General features: G+C 41.4%; 1 protein-coding gene across 1 annotated transcript in view; it reads right to left on the bottom strand.

Annotated features, from left to right (window-relative positions):
* Positions 1-23,891, bottom strand: part of lmna (lamin A) — a 43,703-nt gene extending 19,812 nt beyond the window's left edge. Inside the window, exons 1-3 of the mRNA XM_060921925.1 lie at positions 23,733-23,891; positions 10,201-10,364; positions 9,038-9,425 (exon numbers count right to left, since the gene is read on the bottom strand). Coding sequence (XP_060777908.1) covers positions 9,038-9,384 — 347 coding nt within the window. The 5' untranslated portion in view covers positions 9,385-9,425; positions 10,201-10,364; positions 23,733-23,891. The remainder of the gene's footprint in view (positions 1-9,037; positions 9,426-10,200; positions 10,365-23,732) is intronic.
* Positions 23,892-24,490: the final 599 nt, after the last annotated feature.

The raw sequence follows: 24,490 nt of genomic DNA, 5'->3' as shown, positions 1-24,490 counted from the left end.
ATGTCCGATTTCAAATGTTTGTCCCAATGGCAATTAGAATTATAAGGAAAAAAAACGGTAAAGTCTATGGCAATATAACGTATATTATGGTTGTGTTTGTTATACACAACTTATTCAATGCAATTCTCAACATGCATCCTTCCCTAAGAAACTGCTGGAAAAGTGAAAACAGATTGGGGTTTTAGTTTTTTGAGCAAGAAATGAATGGAAGCTATACAACTGACTGAGTGAGTCATTCACCAGTTCCCCTAATTTCAACCACAATTAAATGGGAACCATTCTTTATAAGGAGTACGTGTGTATGCAAGTCAGTGTATGTGTGTGTGGGTGTGTGTGTGTGTGGGTGTGTGTGTGTGTGTACGCTTGCCCAAAATCATCTTCTGATTTATACCGAGTGACTGACTCATAGCTGCTTGGCAAGCTATAGTTTAAAAAAAGTCCAAAAGCCATGGAAACTCTGATCCACACTACTCCACACACAGGCTTAAAGCCTGCACAAACTTTCCAGTACAGACTGGGAAGTTAGACCAGCACTATGGACATCTAGAATCACTCATTATCCAACTTCTCCCACACAAAATGTCTTTGTATGTCTCTAAAATCATTCAGTTAAATATTTTCCCATCTGGTTTCCATTGCTGTTTCACGAACAACATTGACTTTAGCTTTACTAGACTGAGCACAGCGTGGGACACAGTGAAGCCTGAAGAACCAAAAGACCTGCAAATAAAAAGAATGAGTCGTGACCTTGATTTGTTCTACAGGAACATTTCATAAGGAAGCATAAACACACAACTAGTCTGCGAGTCTATCAGACCGACTCCAAGAGGCTCCGTTTCACCTTGCATAACCTGATAACATTATATGTGAGCTCAGGTGAAATCATGATGATGATGTCGGACCAGCCGTTGGCTCGGGGCTGTAACCACATACCCAGAACAGAAAAGGCTGAAGTGTTTAAAAAAAAAAAAAAAAAGAACTGAAAATAGAGACGACCTTATTCAAATTCATTCCTATACTCATAACCAGATCCTCCAGCCTGTTCTTACTACATGCATCATGTGATCAAGCTGCTTTAGGAGTTCTAAGAGTTTGGAAAGCATGTGAAGTGAACGGGGAGTGAGCTAGTCATCACTCGGTCCTTTTTAGGCCACGGCATCCTGAGCTAAGCAGCAGAGTTGCGTTCAAAGCTGCACTCTTGGGAATGTGTCATTTCAAGTGCCTATAAATAAATATCCTGTGTGTTCCAATTGCATCTAAGCACAGATAAATATTAACAAAAATGTACAATGTTCTAATTTGATTACAAATGTAATCACTTACACAATTTAACATTACATTCGATTGAAATACACAGTATGTTTACAGTAGGAGAATCAAGGACAGCGTTATTTAGCAAAATATGTGACTGTCCAGGAAACAATATAAACAGGAAAGCGTGATAAAAGTTATCCTGCATGCATGTTCCCACTGATATGCCAACTGCTGGAAACCGGGGGAGCGTTTATTTTATACCAATGTTCATGAATACATCTTAAAGTTTATAACTAAGCATTGCACACTCAAAGAGGAAATACCGCTATAGATACATGAAACAGTTTGATATACAGACGCATTGAACCTTCTTAAAAAAAAAAAGCACATATCCATTTGAGACTCGTTACATTTTCCCTCCAGACCAAAATAACAAAAGCTTTGCTGAAGGAACAAGTTTCAATGGTCTAAGGTATCTCAGCCGTTGGCGAATAAAAGCAGTGCAACTAGCAGGAACTGAAGTACCCGTCTGTTCATGTAGCTGGATGGATCCAGTTTAACTGATCTGCCATACACCGTGCATGTGCCCACACCAAGCACCACACCCACATTAGAAAATATGGATTGAGGGTGTGAACATTTGAAATACGGTATGTCTGAGTCAGCATTCGCTTTACTGAACTGTCTTTTAAACACAATGGAAACGTTTAAACTTTTGTCAGCACAAGATGATTAATAAATAGAATTACTTGGCATGTGGCAGCCATGAGCAATTCCAGCGTTATGGACGTGACACTTGAACTCAAAATGGCAACAAATGACCCAGTGCATGTTTTATTGTCTCCCAGTATTTAAACAGGTGTTGCATATTTTAAGGCTGTACCATACTGGAGAAGTGATAGAACAAGAACAATTCCCATAGTACATCTAGGGCATGCCAGAAAATGCCAATAAAAGATGCGTTATGGATGTGACAGAAAAAGTATCACTTTTCTTGGGTGACTGTACATTTTTATCAAACTCTGTGAAATTGTAAACCTAATGTCGAAATGGAGATATCCATTTGATAGAGGGGTCCAAGGTGAATATTAAAAAAATCTTTGTTTAAAATATTTTGTATTTCATGCAGAGTTTCGGAAGGAAAAGTCAGCGTTATGGATGTGACGAAATTCCGTTATGGATGTGACGCGTCTGAAATAGACATGGCATATGTTTAGAAAATCAGCAATTTAACCACCATAACCCTTTGAAAAACTCTCTAAATATCAGCTAAAACTATCAAAGTTCTTAAATAATATTTAGGATGGCTATTGTTTTGCTGTTTTGTGGATTTTAGCATACATTTCTGTGGCTTGTGGCAATAATATAGAATTGTACATGATCAAAGTTGATTTTAGCTTGGGTTTTACATTATAAGAAAGACAGACTGACAGTGACATATTAGGTTGGTTACAAATTGGTTCAACTTATTCACATCTGTAAAATACAGGCCTAGGTGAGATCTCTGGGAGTGGTTTTGATGTATTACATGTTGCTTTATTTTTGCATGGTGAGGTTGACATTTACATGGAATTGCCCCCATATCGTTTACAAACCTCAACGTTATTGATCATTATTGTAGGTCGGTCTTTGCCAATTAGTTTGACACCAATTTTGTTTTGAAGATAGACCAAAATGGATTTCATGTTTTATGCAAATTAGCGCAATATTTAAGTGGGTGGAGCTGTGGCTCATCCCATATGGGTCAAAATGCAAAACAACATGCTTTAGCGCCACCACTAGGCTGATCAAGCTCATCTCTATTTATCGAGTAGCAGGAGAGAGTACTGCCTACTGACCCAGTTTCATGTCTGTATCACCTACGGGTTAGTCTGCATGCTCAGCTGTAGCATAGATTTTTTTTTTTAAATCAATCAGTGCTGTTCTGGAGTAAAGTATAATCAGTGCATAGCTCGGCAAAGGTACCTAAAAATATCCGCAGTAACCAAGTAACAGAAGAAAATTCATTTATCTGACATTTACTTTATTTCCTGATATCACATTCAGCACCCACTGAACAAGTTTCTGCTCGCTAATACAGATAATTGTGTTATTTGTGTACTGGTTGCTGGATAATATAGTAACCCAGTTTATAGTCAGCCAGTGCTGACTATAACCGGGTTACTCATAACTCAGTGACTCATAAGCTCACACCTGCCGTCCTTTCACTTTTCTGCCATGTGGTTAGCAGTAGTTTGTACACATCAGGAAACAAGAGACTCTATTCTGATCAGCATATGTTAAGACTGACTATACGCTCATCAACGGCACCTGTCTCTCCACACACAATAAGGCCCACTGTTTGCTAATAATCGGAGAAGACAAATGCTCATATCCGGGGTGAACGGTGGAACAGTGGCCACACAGAGACGTGTCATTCATCTATTTCAGGCCATGTGTTCATGTCGTGCCACTTCACAAGGCCAGAGCTGCAGAGACAGGCTGCGTAAATTGATCTTAGTGAGGGAAGCTAAAAAAAGACAGCGTGTCACCGGGGCTGTCCCACTGCTATACCAAACACGAAGAATCAGACTAATTTAACTCTCATGGTAAATCAAATCCCATAAATCCCCTCAAACACATACACACACAATGACTTTATTCTAAATGTCCACACCACAACAATTACTAAACTTTCCAGTCTATAATATTATTAGTGTAATATAATGTGTACAAATTTTATTTAAGGAATAGAACTAGGAGGCATGATATCACAGAGTTGCTTATTTTCCTATAACAGCATATACTGACGTATTTTTATTTGTCTTATACCACAGCAATTTGCTCATAATTAACATTTTAAAGGGTAGTAGTGAACACCGCCATGCTTTTAACTGTTTATAGTTACATTTAATGTTGTTGAACGTTGGCAAGGAAGGTTAGTTCCTCTCATCACTTATGTTATAGCAGCTATAAATAATAATAATAAGAAGAAGAAGAATTCGCTGACCAGCCTCACTTTTTCTCTTCTCTCTTGAAATTCATCTCATCTCATCTCATCTCATTATCTGTAGCCGCTTTATCCTGTTCTACAGGGTCGCAGGCAAGCTGGAGCCTATCCCAGCTGACTACGGGCGAAAGGCGGGGTACACCCTGGACAAGTCGCCAGGTCATCTCTTGAAATTAATCCATGAAATTAAATTTGTGTGAAAAGAGAAAAAGCACAGTTTGTCATTACTAAAGCCCTGAAGTCTTTCTCCTCGAGGAAAATTTACTGACTGTTACAAACCGCTCTTTCTATAAAAGTGTTTTTTTTTAAGAAAGGCTTATTACTTATAGAAACTTTACCATATAAAAAATTATATATATTTTTTCTTTGTTAAACAACCTTCCTGTGAAATATATTTTGCCATACAATAATTGACTATAATTTTTTTTTAATTTAAAAATTTAAAATGAACACCTTCTGTCCAACAAGTTTCAAGACTTCAACAATGCTGCGGTCTGAACAATTACTGTGAATGTTGGTTTATTTAAAAAAAAAAAAAAAAAAAACACCTCTTAATGCTCAAAAAAAAAAAGTATCACTACAAAAATGGTGGTTAATGTCAGTCATTCCGTATCTATTTAAAGTTGGACAGGCTGAAAAGTGCATCAGTATAGATTTAAAGCATAGGATTTATGGACACTTCAAATCATATTTGTATAGGATTCTGTTTGATAGTTGTTTGCACAACAAGAACAAAATCCTTGACAAATGTACAATTATTTTGAAGCGTCCACAATTCAAAACACTGTATTAAATATTGCTAGAGAGAGAGAGAAAGAAAGAGGGAGGATATTACACAGTTGCATGAAGATATGAAGTTTATCTTCGAGTTTTGAAAGGATAGATCACGAGTCACCGAAGCAATTAAAATATTTTTCAACACGAGAAGATAAACTTCATATCTTCGTGCCATCATGTAATGTTCTTTATATTGTATAAACACATCCACCAAAAAAAAAATGCAAGAATGTTAATTTTGAACCAGTTCGCCATTTTCACAATGTGCATCCAGTTAGCAGGAAAACACTGGGAGTGACGTCGGAGTGAAATAGGTCACTCAAATCCGTGATGCATTTCGTATGAAAAATACGACTTTTTGAACACAAAGAAACTTCATATCTTCAAGCCAATGTATGATTTTCTTATTATATAGACACATTCACAAACAAAATGGATGCAAGTTAATCAAAACAATTAATCGATTTCCTCACAAGTGAAGATGCTGGAAAACGTGTTACTCAATGTCTTGGAGGTGGTTCGTATGAAAAATATGAGTGATGTATTTCCCAGTAAAACACTCATGTCTGTATAATAAAATTAATCATCAACGCATGCTTACTGACATACATTTTTAAAGTATCCACAAAATGGCCCCTTTCCTCATTTCAGTGAGAGGTTTAGAGTATTGAGAGCGCATTCTGAGACTGCCGGTTTCCCTCAGAACCACAAAACTGCTGATGAGTCACAGGACATTCCAGTCAGCGCCAACTCACACACCCGTGTTCTGGCTGTACCATTGCCCCGGCAACCAAACACTCCCAAACAGCGGCAGCGCTACTGTGGCAGAGTGAGAGAGAAGGTGAAGGAGACGAGCGTAAATCAGCATCACGGGTTGAGTGAGTGAGAAACGCTTGCCGGAACATGCGTCACAGTTACTGGGGGCAACAAATGGACTGTGTCCACTTCTGTCCATAAAGAGTAACCTTATCAGAGAAAAATAACACTGCTGTATAATCAGCAGCCAAGCCCAGAACCCCTGGCCATGGATCTGTCTCTCTGTATTATACGTGTGTGTGTGTGTATACAGTGCTGAGCGTAAATGAGTACACCCTCTTTGAAAAGTAACATTTTAAACAATATCTCAATGAACACAAACAGTTTCCAAAATGTTGACAAGACAAAGTTTAATATAACATCTGTTTAACTTGTAAGGCCAAAAAAAAAAAAAAAAAGTGTGTTTCCGGTAACCCGACCGATCGAGAATTTCCGCGTCGAAATTGCCGACCGTAAAGTTTTTATTACAAATTTCCCTCGATATTTTAGTGTAAGCGGCGTTAGTTTGTCATAATTTTTTGTTTCAACGCATTCAAGTTGTGAAAGAAACGATAAAAAGTAAAATGTTTCGCCACTTCTATCAGCCCTCCTGTATAAACATGGAAGCGCACTCGTATACTGAAGAAGGAAGGGAAAACTGAGCCGAGCCGCCATTTTGAATCCTCATTCAAGGCTGTAATGCAAATTGCTTCCTCTTCAGTATACAAGTGCACTTCCATGGCCGGGAAAAACACTACGTCTTGCCGCCTATGTAGTCCCCTATTTATACAAATAGGAGTCATTCAGGATTCAGCCATGTTTTTGCTCGGTGTTTTTGCTCGACCCAAGTTCTACAGTAGGCTAGGCGAGGCCGTCTGCTTTTAATGGAAGTAGCCTAGCCTAGGACGTTATTTTCACGTTATTTCTTGATAAGGTGTTTTCACGTTATTACATGAAAATATCATGAAATAACGTGATAATTTCGTATCATGAAATTACGTGATATGTTATTACATGATAAATATATTGTAAAAACGTGATAACTTTGTTAACAATATCTTTTCATGTAATTACTTGATTCTAAGCCAATTTTTTTTTTGAGTGTGGCAGCAATACGCTTCCGTAGATCATAACTCGAACTCTCGCGATATTTTTTTTTATTCGTTTAAAGATTTAAAACACTTTTATTTTATTATGATGTGTGGTATAAAGGATTCTGTGCCAAAATACTATTTTGTAAGATGTTTACTTGTGTTAATTTTTTCGAACAAAATTTAAAAAAAAATTAAGAAAAAAAAAATGTTTCCTACCTACCGACCTTATTTTAGTATTTCATGTTACCGGAAACACACTTTTTTTTTTTTTGGCCTAACGTGAAAGTAAGGTTAATAATACAACTTAGATTACACATTTTTCAGTTTTACTCAAATTAGGGTGGTGCAAAAATGAGTACACCCCACAACAAAAACTACTACATCTAGTGCTTTGTATGGCCTCCATGATTTTTAATGACAGCACCAAGTCTTCTAGGCATGGAATGAACAAGTTGGCGACATTTTGCAACATCAATCTTTTTCCATTCTTCAGCAATGACCTCTTTTAGTGACTGGACTAATCTAAGTTTATATTATTAACCTTACTTTCACGTTATAAGTTAAACACATGTTATATTAAACTTTGTCTTGTCAACATTTTGGAAATTGTTTGCGTTCATTGAGATATTGTTTAAAATGTTACTTTTCAAAGGGGGTGGACTCATTTACGCTCAGCACTGTGTATGTATGTATATAAAATACACACACACACACCTCTGCCTTCACAGTTCTGAGCCACACCTAATTTATACGTTAATCTAATGTCAATAATAAAATCTGATTTTAACGACAAGATAAATTCCGACAGTGCAAGTAACAAAGCTGGCAGTCAATGAATGAGCTGTTATACAGCTACTAGTGTAGTGAGAGCTAATCTCGTTGCCATGACAGTAAATGCACCATGTTGGTATTGCCACTTTTTTCTCATGGCAGTCAGAATTTTCATATTCTCATCAGTAAACAGATCAGAGCTGAGGTATTCCTACAGCAAAAAGAAATGAAAGGAGTATGCAAACCATATTGCAAATATTCCTTGAACCTGACAGACCAGACCAGACGCAGACTAATCATCAAAACCTACCTGAACGTCAGTAGGCTTGGCGTGCATACAAAAGAGCGAAACTAAATCATGATTACAGTACTGGACTTATAACTCATGAAAGAAACCCAAATACAAGGAGTACTACAACTCTAACATGCAGCAGCATTTTTTTTTTCTGTATCGTTCAGCCCCAGAACAATGTGTTCAAATTCCTTCCTGATAAACAATCCAATGCAAATAAAACATCAATTACAGATTAACAGGGTTAAAAGATATCTGCACATCTGAATGCTTAATTAGGTTAAAATAGTTAACACATTAGTCAAATCAAACAATTAACAAGTTCAGATTGCCATGACAGGGTGTGGCAGAAGTCCGTTCACAGTCATCATTCCTACACTCCCGGGGTGGCTAGACGACATACCTTTCCACCCGAGTTTACAACCCTGCTGCTGGAATGTGCTGAAATGTCTGTCAGAAAACAGCTCGGCGCTCCGCAGGCTGTGCAGCTCCTGCATGTACGGTAAGGTAGCGACGTGCAGACCTTCCCTTGGGGATTAATCAAGTTCGTTTTAACCGACGCAACACTTATGACAACTTGCACGGTGAAATATAGCAATTATGTAGGTGTGGAATACGAGTGGTGGAAAAATCCTTAATTGACAATGAATGTGCAAGTAAAGCACTGGAGGCACTGTGTCTGTGTTCAGAACTCCAGCTTTGGGGATTTCTGTTTATATTTCTGTATTTGAAAGGTGACTACAGGAGCCTAGTCTGTTTGCTCAGAATTTTACATGCATCAAAATGACAGAGGAAAGAATAATGGATGCAAAGAACACAGACTTCAAAGGGCAGGGGAATATTAAAATCGCACGAATGTCTGAACTCAACTTGTGAAATAAATGAGAATCTAAGTTGGGAGATTGCTAATACCCAGACTGCTATAGAGATTTTTGAGTTTATGGCAAGACAAATAATAGATAATAGGAGTTGAATCCTGCTGGTTTAGATCCAGTAGGAACTCGAGAAGTCTCTGCCTGCATGCACACTTTACAGACGGAGGGTAGCTGTTAGATGTATTCATACCTGGCTTTGAGCTCCTTGTAGTCCTCACGGATCTTACTAAGCTCTAGCTGCAGCCTGGCTCTCTCCTTGGCCACAGAGTCGAGAGTTTTGCGAGCATCAGCTAGCTCACTCTCGTACGCTGCCTTCATGCCGCCCAGCTCCCGGCTGATCTCCGTCTCCGACTCTGTGATACGCAGCCGCAAGCCGGCATTCTCAATCTCCAAAGAGCGCACCTTATCGATGTACACAGCCAGGCGATCATTCAGGTTGCACAGGTCCTCTTTCTCCTGCAGGCGAGTAATACGCGTGGGCGAGAGCACATTGGACGCTCCGCCACGGCTGGATCGTTTCTGAGCCGGACTCTCCATCACTGGTCTTGAGGGGAATTACGAAGTGTAGTGCAGTAAAGCTGTGTGGGGAAGAGAAGAGTGAAGTGGGGTACAACTGTGCCTTAGAATTGATGAGGAGAATATGTGCAAAAACATTTTGTCCCTACTCAAACACAGTTGTGGAAAAGCAAAAAATTAAAATAATAATAATAATAATAATAATCTGTTTTCCTGGACTAGGATTAATCAAGATTATGTTAAGGCTTTCAGTGGAGAATCACCAGTGCAGTTTTAGTCCTATAGTAGATTCAAATCCATCACATAATCCCTATTCAAATCAAATTCTCCACCACACCCTTTCCTCCCTGCACCACACCCCTTCCTCCCTGCACCACACCCCTTCATAAAATCATTTATATGTATATACTGTAAGATGTGGAACGACAAAATGTGTCGCATAAAACAGTAAACAATATGAATGAACTTCAAGTTTAAACAAATACCTGAGCAAACTTCAGGATTGCACAAACAGGATTTCCCTGTTGTACTGATTTGAATGCAATATTTGTTCATTATAAAGCAAAGCAGACCGTGAGGAAGAACAAAGGCAGAATAAGTTCATTTTCTCTCCGTTCTCCTTTACACTTTGCTCGATCCGAATCACACTGAGACATGTCCTTAAATCAATCAGACACTCCCCCACCACACCCACCAACCCAGAAAACTTTCAGGCTACACCATCAAAAGGGCAAAATAAGTCAGTCAGTCATTCTTACACACACTACTTTAGTTTACCTCAAAAGCATTCATATTTCAGAAGAAACCAGACACAATAGGCTAGTTATATGTTTTTACCTGACAGAGGAAAGTCTAGCAGAGCAAAGCTCTTGTGGAGATCAGAAAGTTTGTTGAAGCTTGCTGTAGCTGCTACTTCTCGTTGTAGTGGAGGAGTTTCAAAGCGTCTGGTCTGCCTTGTTCACTCTGTCTCTGGCCTTGGCTCGCTGCCTTTCAACCCTTCCCTAGCAGGAAAGAGTGAGAGAGAGAAGGTGGGAGGGATTGGAAAAGAGGGCGGCACCACAGAGGAGAGCAGAGCCTTGCTGTTTTCTCTCTATCCTTTTCTCTCTCCTTCGTCCCCTCATTATTTCTTCCTTGGCCCATCTCTTCATGTCTCATTTCGTTCTGTAGGTTATTTTCTATTATAGACATAATCCTAGTGGAAAATGCAGTGCGTCAATAAAAGTGAAAGATCTAGATGTTGGAAAAATCCCTTTCAGTCCTTTACACAGGCAATTACTCTTCAGTCGACCTTAGACAAGCCCGTACTATAGCATCTCTGGTCATCCAAATACACAGGCACAAATAAAGCTTCCTCCTTTTCCCCAAAATCCAAGGATATACTAAAATCCCCAACTGTTATATATCCATCTAAATCATGAAGATTTACACACAAGACAAAAACTATATATAAAGAAATTCCCAGGCACTTGCAGACGCAATATTTATTGCAGAGGGGTGGTTTCCTAAAAATGAACTGTCCAATCAGGTGGGTAAAAAGAAGAAACTGACAGGGCACGTGGATGCCCTAATTTTTTTTTAACTCTAACTTGCTCCTAACTAACGTCTTCTCCTCAACTCCACTCCCCTTCATACTGACTAGATGGTACAAACAAAGGGACAGTGATTCAGGCAGCCTTAAAGCATTTCCTTCTCAACCAGCCCAAAATCCAATGCTCATGAAACAGACGCTCATTTGTATCTCAAGGCTGGAGTATTGATCTGGGGTCAGAGTTATCAATTTCTGTAATGGGATTTTATAGGAGGAATGAGCCAAGAAACTGAAATGCAGCAGAAGCTCTTCTGTGGGCATGGCCCAGTTTGGTGATTTCCCTGCAACAAAAGTCCAAGTGATGATGCACTGAATGCATTATAGCAGGGAAAGCCCCAGACTTTCTCTCCGATTCTCCAGGGAATACATACTAGGATTATAACATTTAACAACAAGGGTACTCTGAGAGTACAATATCTCCCGGTGGCAACTATATCTATGCTGTAAGTGCTTAATACACTCTCATGAAATTATCAAAGTACAAGTTTGGTAATCAAGGGCCGTAACTCTGGTAAAATGCAACTGAATTGAACAAAATTGCAATATGCGTATTACCGACATATAACAAAGAATCCTGTGAAGTTTCATGAATTTCCTCCAGAAGTTGTGAGAGGAGTTGATTTCAGAACATGAGTACCCTTCCCGGGATGGACGGCCAGACAGACGGACATCGCCACGATATAATTCCCCTTCAGGCCTTTCGGCCAGTGGGGAATAAAAATCTAAAAATATAAAAATGGCACCATGGTGGTGGAGTGGGTCCACAGTTTGGTCCTGAGCTCGGATTACTGTCCGTGTGGAGCGTTGCGTGTTGTCCCCATGTCTGTCCGGGTTTCCTCAGGGTTCTCTGGTTTCCTCCCAGCTGCTAAAAACATGCCAGTAGCTGGACTGGCTACAGTAAACTACCACAAGCTACAGTGGGCAGAATTCAGTTTTAGTGAACATTCCTGTTCTTGAACGACAGGAGTTGAAATGGGGCAAACTGAAGAAAACGTTCCAGGAGAACAGGATTTCTTTGAACATTTAAATGCGATTTTATTTATTTATTTTTAGGTCAGTATACTCCAAAGCCATTAATCCTCTAGGCTGCTGGTAACAACCAAAGTATAATTTCAATACTTAACGCTTTAGCTACATGTGATGTATGTGAGTTAGAAGACGCCCACACACTCAAGCACAATGAAATTCACCCTCTGCATTTAACCCATCTGAAGCAGTGAATACACACATGCACACACACAAGTGAGCAATGAGCGCGCGCACGCACACCCAGAGCAGTGGGCAGCCATACTACAGTGCCCAGGGAGCAGTTAGGGGCCAGGTGCCTTGCTCAAGGGCACTTCAGCCCACGGCCGCCCTACGTTAACCTAACCGCATGTCTTTGGACTATGGGGGAAACCGGAGCACCCGGAGGAAACCCATGCAGACACGGGGAGAACATGCAAACTCCACACAGAAAGGCCCTCGCCGAACACGGGGCTCAAACCCAGGACTTTTCTTGCTATGAGGCGACAGTGGTAACCACTACACCACCGTGAGTTAGCCTAAAGTAATGACCACAGAGAGCAATACGATTAAGATTTATACGGCCATATCTGCCATATTTATACTTACACTGAAAATTCTGCTCATACTGCCATATTTATTTATTTATATTTATACTGATAATTACTATACCGTCAGACTGCTGTTCCCGTTTACACTGTTCATTCTGTTTATATTGTCATTCGTCACATTTAAATTTATACCGTTAATTCTGTTCACACTGCCACATTTGCACTTTCTGGATTGCCACTGTCTTTTCTTAGATAGCTTTAGCTTGTGTAGCTTGTGTGTGTAAATAACCCCCCCCCCATTTTTTTTTTTTTAAATTTATATCTTGTACCTATATTTTATATTTCATGTTTATTACTGTTTGCACTGCGGATAAGAGGGAAACGCAATTTCAATAGAGATCTTGCATGTGACGTCACAGCCGATCCAGATTGTAACAGATGCCATCTTGTCGGTCAAACGCCATATTTCCGCCTTCTACTTCTACCTTTTCTTCTGGAAAACCCTACTATATACAATTCTACTACAACGGCTGCGGCTACAAGCTCTCCCTACCTGTGCACGTTTTTTGTGTGCATTTTTGCGTGCTGTTCGTCTGTACCGGACTTCAATATCCACTACAACCGTATGGACTTACTGGACATTGGTTTCCAGCAGAAAATGACGGTTTGTAGCGATTTCCATCGCATGCACAACATTCCGGACGAGATAGCGAGACCAGCGGGGTCTCTGTGGATTGTTATCGGGTCTGGCAGGCGAAGGAGGTGGCGTCGGGAGCGGAAGCAAAAGCGAGGCTGCAGGCAGAGCCGGCCTGTTGACTAAGCTCAGAAAACAGCCACTCAAATCTCCACTGCCAAGCCTCTACCTCTCCAACGCCAGATCCATGTAAACAAGACGGACGATTTGGATTTACAGCTGGAATTACCTTATTCTATAATCGGCTGGTCAGTGCTATACTAGATACTACTGATATATATCTAGTATCAGTACTAGTAATACTTAAGTGACTTACCCGTCCAATGAGGATTGTTATTTTCTTGTTTACAAGATGCCACATCTGAGGGGGGCTGACAAATCCTGAATTTCTGTAAAGATAACTGTCCAGAGATTTATAAGCACGCAGTGCTTCACCACTGAACAGTGAGGGAAAGTTAATGAGGTAATCATACACGTCCGGGTATTCCACCTCTGGCAGTTCAATATCCACTGACACGGTCGTGAAAACTACGTCCGGTAAGCGATAAGGGTCACTAATCTGTAGGTCGTTTATTTTAGACATATATCTAATTATCTGTTCATTAGAAAAATGAGCCGTGTAGTCCGTCGGTTGAAATTGATCCATTTTGTATACGAGTGCAGCAGTATTCAGCGGTGTTTTTTACCGACAAGATGGCGGCTGTTTACATTCCGGTCATGTGACTGCAAGATCTCTATTCTCTGTATGTCATGCACATATGGCATTATTGACAATAAAGTTGACTTGAACAATACAAGCACTTAGCTAACACTAATGATAGCATACAAAAAAAAAAAAGAGGCTTTCAGAAAACGTATAAATGTAACTAAGTTAGACAAATTAACCATGAGTTATTGCACTAAGATTAAAGAAAATCAAATATTTACATATACATTCTGGGATAACTCCCATCTGGGCACACAGCTCCCTGTTTGTACCTCCTCAGACTATTTGTGTGCCTTCACAAACGTTCACTGTGAATTCAAAGCAAACGAAAACCTGTTTGAAAATGTTTGCAAATATTTTTGGCTTTGAATGCTAATCTGAACACACCTGTGGTTTTCTGCTGTTGTGGACCATCCAGCTCAATGTTTAACATGCCGTGCATTCTGAGATGCTTTTCTGCTCACCGCAGATGTAAAGACTGAATTTCAAATAAAAACACAGGAAAGTGAGCAGTTGACTTTATGGTGAGGAGTGGTGAACAATTCAGAGTCCCCCATGATTCTCATATCATGCCTACCAGCAGCACGCGCGCGCGCACACACGTCTCTGTTCTACAGCAGGGCTGTTGTTCCTCCACCCACTGCATTCTTCATGACACAAGGCTGTTGGCTCTTTCCTGATGAATCCTCGTCTAACCTGAAGCAAACGGCCACTGGCATTCTGAGATGACAAAATTACACTGAATACTTCACTACCTGTGGTACAGACTTCACTTCTCAGAAATGTCAGCATTACCTACATTACCCATAATGCTGTTTGACTATCCGCTGAAGGAGGTGCCTTGTTTAACCTCTATCTAAAGAGAGCAATGCAGCAGAGCTTTAATCCTTTAATCTATCCGGCTCCCTCATGTCAGCATTTGGACACTCTGCTTCAACATAACAGTTTCTAAAGCTTCAGCTTTCATGATAATTCTGGCGTCAGCACCATCATGCAAGTTATCTTATAGATTGCCAACTAGCCAAGACAAGTATCTGTCGTAACTGCATCGGGATAGCCGTACTGGATTCTGGAACACTGACGGTTATTATCTCCTAACCAAAAACCTCGGATTAACAGTGAGGTACGCTCCACGCTACATGCACGCTCCACCGCTTTTGCCTCTGGCGACGCAGATGGATATAAAAAGGCCAGATATGACCTACTAGACCCCGAAGCCGTTTGTTTTCAGGATAATGGCTGGCTGATGAAATTATTGGCTGGCTAGCTGACTCAGCCAAAACCTTAAATGGCTGCTGCAGCCACCAAAATGTTTATGGCTACAAATGGCTGATACTGGACGTCACTGTGTGGCATATATCCGGGCGAACGGATCAAACAAATGGGGGGAATAAATAGCAAATTACCACAGGTCCCCTGGTCTCTTACTTCATTGTAAATATAAATCTAGCAAGATTGTAGTTCAATGCTAATAATAAGCTAATCTGGATTGTTCGAGGAAGGCATCTAGCTATCTACTCTCACTAGCAATGACCAGTGAAGGACTGGCAGCTATCTTACTATGATGAAAGTAGAGTGGTGGAGTACTTTTTTTTTTATCAATCTCGAAGTATGTGAAACAAACAAACAAACAAAAAAAAAAATACCTTTACACTTTCCCTCAGCAGCGGCAAAGAATGCAGCCATCTCGTCGATATCGGAGTCGATTGATGCTCTGGGTGGGTTCCCGGGTTCCCCAGTGTATCGTGGTAACGGTGTGAGGGGCGGGAAGCCAGACAGGTAGTCACAACGGCAAGCTTGTGGTGGCTCTCTGTGCTGTGATATCAGTTCTAAATCTCTACAGTGTATGCCTATACGTCTCTATTGTGTTACTACTAGTGTGTACAGTTGATCATGTTTGTATCACTTTTCTTGTAGCTCATGATGTGGATAAACCCATTATTTGATGTACACAATTCTTAGTGGCTCAGCCAAATTTTATTAGATAGCAGCTCAAATTGGCTTACAAAATTATTGGCTGGCGGCGGCTCAAATTCTAAATGGCGGTTTTAGCGGCGCCTGGCGGCGGCTTCGGGGTCTATGACCTATGCAGATCCATCAGGGAAGCCAAGAGGCAGTACAGACTGAAGCTGGAAGGTTATTACAACACCTCAGACTCCAGATGCATATGGCAGGGCCTGCAACACATCACCAATTTCCAGCAGAAGAACAGCAGGGTCACAGCCAACCACAACACATCACCAGATGAGCTGAGCGAGTTCTATGCTCGCTTCGACACCCTCAACACCAACCAACACAGTGGGATTCTACCAACAGAGGCAGCACAGAGCTACTGTGACCATAACCGAGGTGAGCAAGGTCTTCAGGAGGACTAACCCCCGAAAGGCAGCCGGCCCTGACAACATCCCCGGCCGTGCTTTGAGGGCCTGCTCCACACAGTTAGCAGAGGTCTTCACAGACATTTTCAACCTGTCCCTCTCCGTGTCTTCTGTGCCCACATGCTTCAAGACCACCACCATAATGCCCCTCCCAAAGAAAAACAATAACATGCCTGAATGACTATCGCCCAATTGCACTCACTTCAGTTGTAATGAAGTGTTTTGAGAGGATAGTCATGTCACACATCAAAAAGGACATCCCAGACACAATAGACCCCCTTCAATTCGCATATCATCAGAACCGTTCAACTGATGATGCCGTCAATGCAGCCATCCACACAGCCTTGTCACACCTGGAACACAGGGACACCTATGTTCGAATGCTGTTTGTGGACTACAGTTCAGCCTTCAACACCGTCACCCCCAGCAGACTGACAGAGAAGCTCTCCACCCTTGGACTGACATCCTCCCTCTGCTGCTGGGTCCTGGACTTTCTCACAAACAGACCCCAGGCTGTCAGAGTCGGTACCAGAACATCCAGCACCAAGACAGTGAGCACAGGGACCCCCCCCAAGGCTGTGTGCTCAGTCCACTCCTGTACACCCTCTTCACCTACGACTGCACCCCCACCCAGAGCAACACTTCCATCATCAAGTTTGCTGACGACACCACTGTCATTGGGCTGATCACCGGCGGAGATTAGAGCACCTACAGGGAGGAGGTGGCTCGGCTGGTCTCCTGGTGCCGGGAAAATAACCTCTCCTTGAATGCTGAGAAGACCAAGGAGATGATTATTGACCCAAGGAAGAGGAGGAGAGACCAGCACGCCTCGCTGCACATCAACGGGACACAGGTGGAGAGGGTGAAAACATTTAAATTCCTCGGAACTCACATCAGTGAGGATCTCACCTGGGCACACAATACACAGCAGACCATCAAGAAGGCTCAACAGAGACTCTTCTTCCTGAGGAAGCTGAGGAAATTTGGACTGTCCACCAAACTCCTCAGCAACTTCTACAGGTGCACAGTGGAGAGTGTCCTGACAAATTCCATCACTGTGTGGTACGGGAACTGCACAACTCAGGACAGAAAGGCTCTCCAGCGTGTCATTAAAATGGCACAGTTCATCTGTGGAGCTGTCCTCCCCCCACTACAGGACATTTACAACACCCGGGTCACAAAAAGGGCACAGAGCATCATCAGGGACAAACACACCCACAACACAGCCTATTCACGCTCCTACCATCTGGCAGATGCCACAGGAGTATGAAAGCAAGGACTACTAGACTGACAAACAGTTTTTACCCACAGGCCATCAGGCTTTTGAACCACGGATTATAATCACCATCTACCTCTATATTTCCATCAGGCTTTGAACCACGGATTATATTAGCAATTTTGCACAAGACATTGCACAGTATATCTACCTCTATGTTTGCACATTGTTTGCCTCTCCTTTTTTTTTTTTTAAATGTCATCTTCATTTTCACTCTACCTTTATATTTTGCATTCCATATGCACTTTATATTTTATATTTCATATACATTTCTTTTTATATTGGTAAGCGCAGTTTGGTTGGGCAGTTGCAAAATAAGAATTTCATTACCCAATAATAAACCGCTGTGTCTGTTATTGTGTATATGACAAATAAAAATCTTGAATCTTGAATCTACTTCTAGGTTGGACTTCTCATTAAAATAACGCTAAATGTCGCGAGAAAATGGTGAGTGAGAAAGAAGCTTTTTCAGAGGTTAACAAAAATCTGCTCATAATGGTTGGGATTGTTGAAATGTAGCACTGTCACCTCACAACAAGAAGGTTCTGGCTTGAGCGTAATGAAAGAGCCATGCTTTTATCAGGCATGCAAACTGGTCAGGGGTGAAAAAGGTGAGAAGGGCGCACGGACACGCGGCACGCACGCAAAAGTACATTTCGTAGTCTACGTTACAAAAAAAATTGCAACCAGTATTAAGCAGGCAACATTCAACATCACTCATCACTTCCCTTTCAACTGTTGTGTGTACTAACTAGGTTTTATCTGGACAGGATGTTGTATAATATACCATACCACATATACCATACGGTCAATTTGAAGATCGAGATGGTGATTTTGAATTAAAGAACAGGCGTGTACAATGGGCATTACATATTGGATTTTTTTTTTTAAATAAAAAACTATAAGTTCATCTCGGCCTAAAAAATTTGGGCAGACGCTCCCGCGCGGCACATGCCAGCAATTCCCCCCGTCCCCCTATGAAATGAGCAACAAGTAGGAGAATTATACACGGTATCATACCTAAAATTTTATCAGAAATATAGATACGATACTATGATTCTCCCCAACATACTACATTAGATAAGCTAACCTCATTTATAAAAGATACACACTTGTATATGACGTATATGTGATATATATGATGTATATTCATACATTGTTACTTTATGGAAATCTTCAGTAAGTTTGGTCTTTTCATGACAGCCTGTTGTAGACCTAAATATAATGCACATGAAATGACACTCCTCACCTCAACATGACCTTTACAATCATTTAAGCCACCATGGGCAATGCTGAAACCACTGCTGCAAACAGTACATCGTGCGAAACTGTCATTATAGTTGACCCTTATTAGACAGGGAGATTATCAGGCAGGGAGATTATCAGGCAGGGAGATTATCAGGCAGGGAGATTATCAGGCAGGGTGATTATCAGGCAGGGTGATTATCAGGCAGGGTGATTATCAGGCAGGGTGATCATTAGACAGGGATATTATTAGACAGGGAGATTATTAGGCAGGGAGATTATTAGACGGAGATTATCAGGCAGGGATATTATTAGGCAGGGATATTATTAGACAGGGAGATTATCAGGCAGGGATATTATTAGACAGGGAGATTATTAGACAGGGAGATTAGACAGGGAGATTATTAGACAGGGAGATTATTAGGCAGGGATATTATTAGACAGGGATATTATCAGCTAGGGATATTATTAGACAGGGAGATTATTAGACAGGGAGATTAGACAGGGAGATTATTAGGCAGGGATATTATTAGACAGGGATATTATCAGCTAGGGATATTATTAGACAGGGAGATTATCAGACAGGGAGATTATTAGACAGGGAGATTATTAGACAGGGAGATTATTAGACAGGGAGATTATCAGGCAGGGATATTATTAGACAGGGAGATTATTAGACAGGGAGATTATCAGGCAGGGATATTAGACAGGGAGATTATTAGACAGGGAGATTATTAGGCAGGGATATTATTAGACAGGGATATTATCAGCTAGGGATATTATTAGACAGGGAGATTATCAGACAGGGAGATTATTAGGCAGGGATATTATTAGGCAGGGATATTATTAGACAGGGAGATTATTAGACAGGGAGATTATCAGGCAGGGATATTAGACAGGGAGATTATTAGACAGGGAGATTATTAGGCAGGGAGATTATTAGGCAGGGAGATTATCAGCTAGGGATATTATTAGACAGGGAGATTATCAGACAGGGAGATTATTAGGCAGGGATATTATTAGGCAGGGAGATTATTAGGCAGGGATATTATTAGACAGGGAGATTATTAGACAGGGAGATTATCAGGCAGGGATATTAGACAGGGAGATTATTAGACAGGGAGATTATTAGGCAGGGATATTATTAGACAGGGATATTATCAGCTAGGGATATTATTAGACAGGGAGATTATCAGACAGGGAGATTATTAGGCAGGGAGATTATCAGGCAGGGATATTATTAGACAGGGAGATTATTAGACAGGGAGATTATTAGACAGGGAGATTATCAGGCAGGGATATTAGACAGGGAGATTATTAGACAGGGAGATTATCAGGCAGGGATATTAGACAGGGAGATTATTAGACAGGGAGATTATCAGGCAGGGATATTAGACAGGGAGATTATTAGACAGGGAGATTATCAGGCAGGGATATTAGACAGGGAGATTATTAGACAGGGAGATTATTAGGCAGGGATATTATTAGACAGGGATATTATCAGCTAGGGAGATTATCAGGCAGGGAGATTATCAGGCAGGGAGATTATCAGGCAGGGAGATTATCAGGCAGGGAGATTATCAGGCAGGGAGATTATCAGGCAGGGAGATTATCAGGCAGGGAGATTCTTTTGTGTAATCTGAGCTGAAGTGGGTTTTGTATTTTGTTTTTTTGGGGCGCGCGCGCTCTCTCTGCCATGCCGATCCTGTAGGCCGCACTGACTCGCTGAAAACTTCGGTCCTCGAGAAAAGAGAAGCCCGCCCACACTAAAGGCTGATTGGCTTATTTTGCTGAGTAACCCAATCAGGATGCTCTTTGTCTCGCACACTCCGTCATATGCGCTCTCTCGCGCGCTCCGTCATATGCGCGAGGCAGACATTAATGTTTCGATTGGGAATTGTTTTTTTTTTTAATCGCGAGTCTGATTGTGTGGCGCTGCGCAACACACTGGTCTGTGTATGGGAAACCCTGCATTGCTTGCGCTCTACAGCCACAGCAAGCGGTTGTCATGGGGATTTGAAAAGACGTTTGGTGCTTATTTTTAGGAGAAAAACACCGTCGGCTTTCTAGCTCTCGAAAAAAAAAACAATTTGAAAACCATCCATTGTGAAGAGGGAATTTCTCTATACCACGCCACGGAGCTGATCATGTGTTCGTTTTCATATCTCTCATATCTGGCGACAGTAAGCTATAGCAGCTGGTATTTACATCTGTAGCCGTCTTATGGAGCAAGCTAACGTTATGTCTTAAACTTGATATCAGCACGTATGTTAAAACATATTAGACATAGTTACATTTATGTACACATTTCTGGCACTGTAAAAGACTTGCCTCAACACGTAACAGCAACAAAATCCAACGACTTTTCCAGTTATTCACCCCCGAGCGCGCTGGAAACTGTTCCATTGGTATGTTCAGATCCAGTCGCGAGATGAGGTTGCCAGCTCTCTCTATAAAAAGGTGGCTTTGCGGTCTGAATCTGTGGAATATTCGTAAGCGAGGACTGGCAACCAGCAGTGGGTTGCGCACCAGCTTGATCAGAACTCCAATGGAAAAGAAGCGCGTGTTACTGTTTATCTCGATTGGCTGTAAACCTTGTAAGTGAAATGTTTGGCAACAATAACGTTGTAGTCTGCCTACCCCCCCCCCAAAAAAAAAAACTCTTCGGATCTACACGATTCACACAAGTGACCTATTTTGGGACCAAAACGGCGAATTTCGCCAAAAGGTGAGGAGTTTGCATGTGTGTTTTATGGATGTGCAATGTCAAAAGAGGAACACGAATTAGCACGTCTTCTCTTCTGCGGATGCTGAACCTCTGTCGCCTCGACACTGTCCTCAGATGCAATAGTCTCCATTGGTTTGGACACATCCAACGCAGTAATTCTTGGATCTACCTTGGAAGTTGAAGGAATGAACAACCGTGGCTGACCTCGAAAAAGCTGGAAAGAATCTGTCCGTGCTGACTTGAAGCTATGGAATATTGCAGAGGAGGCAACTCAAGACCGTGCTGAATGGAGAGCTCTGCTGAAGACCGCTAGTCATACACACATCTGACGTGTCAACTGACTCAAAACGGATAGTGAGTGTGAATGAGGCCTGTATTTGTACCCTGCTAAAAATCTTCTATAGGATTCCTATAGAACAAGTTCTAAAGGAATCCTATAGAAAACTTAATGGAAACTCTGTAGAACTTTGGTACCCAAGTTCTATAGGGAAAAAAAAAGTTCTATAAGCACATTCTATTGAAAAAATTCCTTTGGACCAGTTCCATATACCCAGCAATCCCGCGGCTACAATTGCTCCAGGTTCTTTTGGCATTCTTCCATGCAAGCTGCACTGTTGATCATCTCATCTCATTATCTCTAGCCACTTTATCCTGTCCTACAGGGTCGCAGGCAAGCTGGAGCCTATCCCAGCTGACTATGGGCGAAAGGCAGGGTACACCCTGGACAAGTCGCCAGGTCATCACAGGGCTGACACATAGACACAGACAACCATTCACACTCACATTCACACCTACGGTCAATTTAGAGTCACCAGTTAACCTAACCTGCATGTCTTTGGACTGTGGGGGAAACCGGAGCACCCGGAGGAAACCCACGCGGACACAGGGAGAACATGCAAACTCCACACAGAAAGGCCCTCGCCGGCCACAGGGCTCGAACCCGGACCTTCTTGCTGTGAGGTGACAGCGCTAACCACTACACCACCGTGCCGCCCCACTGTTGATCAGTCCCTAAAATTTGTCACCTCGATATACACATACTAATAAATACTTGCAGTATATTCTGGAGTGAAAATTATTAAATATTTTAAGATCAGTCATTGTGCATCCTGCTAATGGATTTATACTCATCAAGATAGATGTTGTGGTTTATTTCCACTAAAATGCAGTTACTGCAGGTGGTGTGACGTTTCAACTAGTACGAAATGTATAAATTTTAATAAACGACCATATTTTCCCAAAGAAAAATAAACCTACAACTGTAACTGATTTTTAGTTGTTTTGCTTATTTTGATTTAATAACAATTTCATGATTTGTGCATCTCTTGCATGTAAGCTCCTGTTTGTTAATAAATCCATATTGTATTTAACAATAATTCCTACTTCCTCCTCCAAATAATTCTGGTGATCAGGTGAGTTAAGCTGAAACCAATTGGCTGAGGCACTGAAATTTCATGACATGGTCATGACATTTTAGCCATACTTACGACCTAAAGTTCAAAAAGGCAAATCATATTGCATGCCAGCAAGCTGTATATGGTCTGGGGTCCTCTGGGCTCTCTGCAGTTCCTTTAGTATGGTTTACCCAACAGTGGTGCCACCACCGTCATATAAAGGAAATATTCTTGAGTAGACACAGAAACACCAAGCCAATAAATGTTCAAATATAGATTTCCTATCGAACTTGAGTTTTAATAGAAATTTTCTATCCTATAGAACATTGAGAAAAGCCGATAGAAACTTCTTGTTCTATAGGACACAATTCACAGTCTCCTATAGAACCATGCTGAAATCCTATGGAACACCAGCGTTCCTACAGAACTTCTATAGGACATTTTTTGCAGGGTATGTTCTTCTCGGGCGGCACGGTGGTGTAGTGGTTAGCCCTGTCGCCTCACAGCAAGAAGGTCCGGGTTCGAGCCCCGTGGCCGGTGAGGGCCTTTCTGTGCGGAGTTTGCATGTTCTCCCCGTGTCCGCGTGGGTTTCCTCCGGGTGCTCCGGTTTCCCCCACAGTCCAAAGACATGCAGGTTAGGTTAACTGGTGACTTTAAATTGACCGTAGGTGTGAATGGTTGTCTGTGTCTATGTGTCAGCCCTGTGATGACCTGGTGACTTGTCCTTGATAGGCTCCAGCTTGCCTGCGACCCTGTAGAACAGGATAAAGCGGCTAGAGATAATGAGATGAGATGTTCTCGTACCTGTGTGGGTTTCCTCAGTCCAGGCACATGCAGATTAGGTCTACTCCAATTTGCCTAGGTGCGAGTGTGAATGGGTGTTGTTCTCTGTGGTAGACGGTGTCCTGTCTTGGATGTACTCCGCCTCTCGACCAACGTCAGATAGGATTGGTGTCAGCTCACCTGTGACGCACAATGGATAAGCAGCATAGAGAACGAATGAATGAATGAATGAATATGCCATGTCCCCCGGCGGAACAGACAGACAATCACTGCTTTCTAATGGGAATAACAAAAGTACTACTACAACAACAGCTCACAGATTTGCACCACTAAGCACATAGTGAATATTTCTATATAAACAATTGTATGTTAGGGTGGAGTTTTCTTTTAAGAAAAGGTTTTATACTGAAAACTACATGAAATAACATGCTTCCTGAATATTCAGTGTTGTTTATCTACGGGTTGTTTTACAATCAGGGTACGCAAGCTAAAAATCACATTTAACACTTATTATCTTCAATATCAAAAGGCTTGACTAAATAAACTTGGTTGTTTATTGTAGCCCTGTGATCGCTCTATTTACCATGCAAAAAAAATTTGGTGATAACGTTATTTTTGGTGAATGTATGGCAGTATATGTCATATTTAACAAAATTAATCATGTCATTTAGAAAAAGTGCTTTTTTGACCACAGGTAGCTCCAAAAGGGATGCACTTAAATCATTCTTTATACCCTAAAACAAATATTTGGAGGGCAGCACGGTGGTGTAGTGGTTAGC

Source organism: Neoarius graeffei, chromosome 5, assembly GCF_027579695.1.
Source record: "Neoarius graeffei isolate fNeoGra1 chromosome 5, fNeoGra1.pri, whole genome shotgun sequence".
Lineage (NCBI taxonomy): Eukaryota > Metazoa > Chordata > Actinopteri > Siluriformes > Ariidae > Neoarius > Neoarius graeffei.
This window is presented reverse-complemented; position numbering and strand designations above follow the sequence as displayed.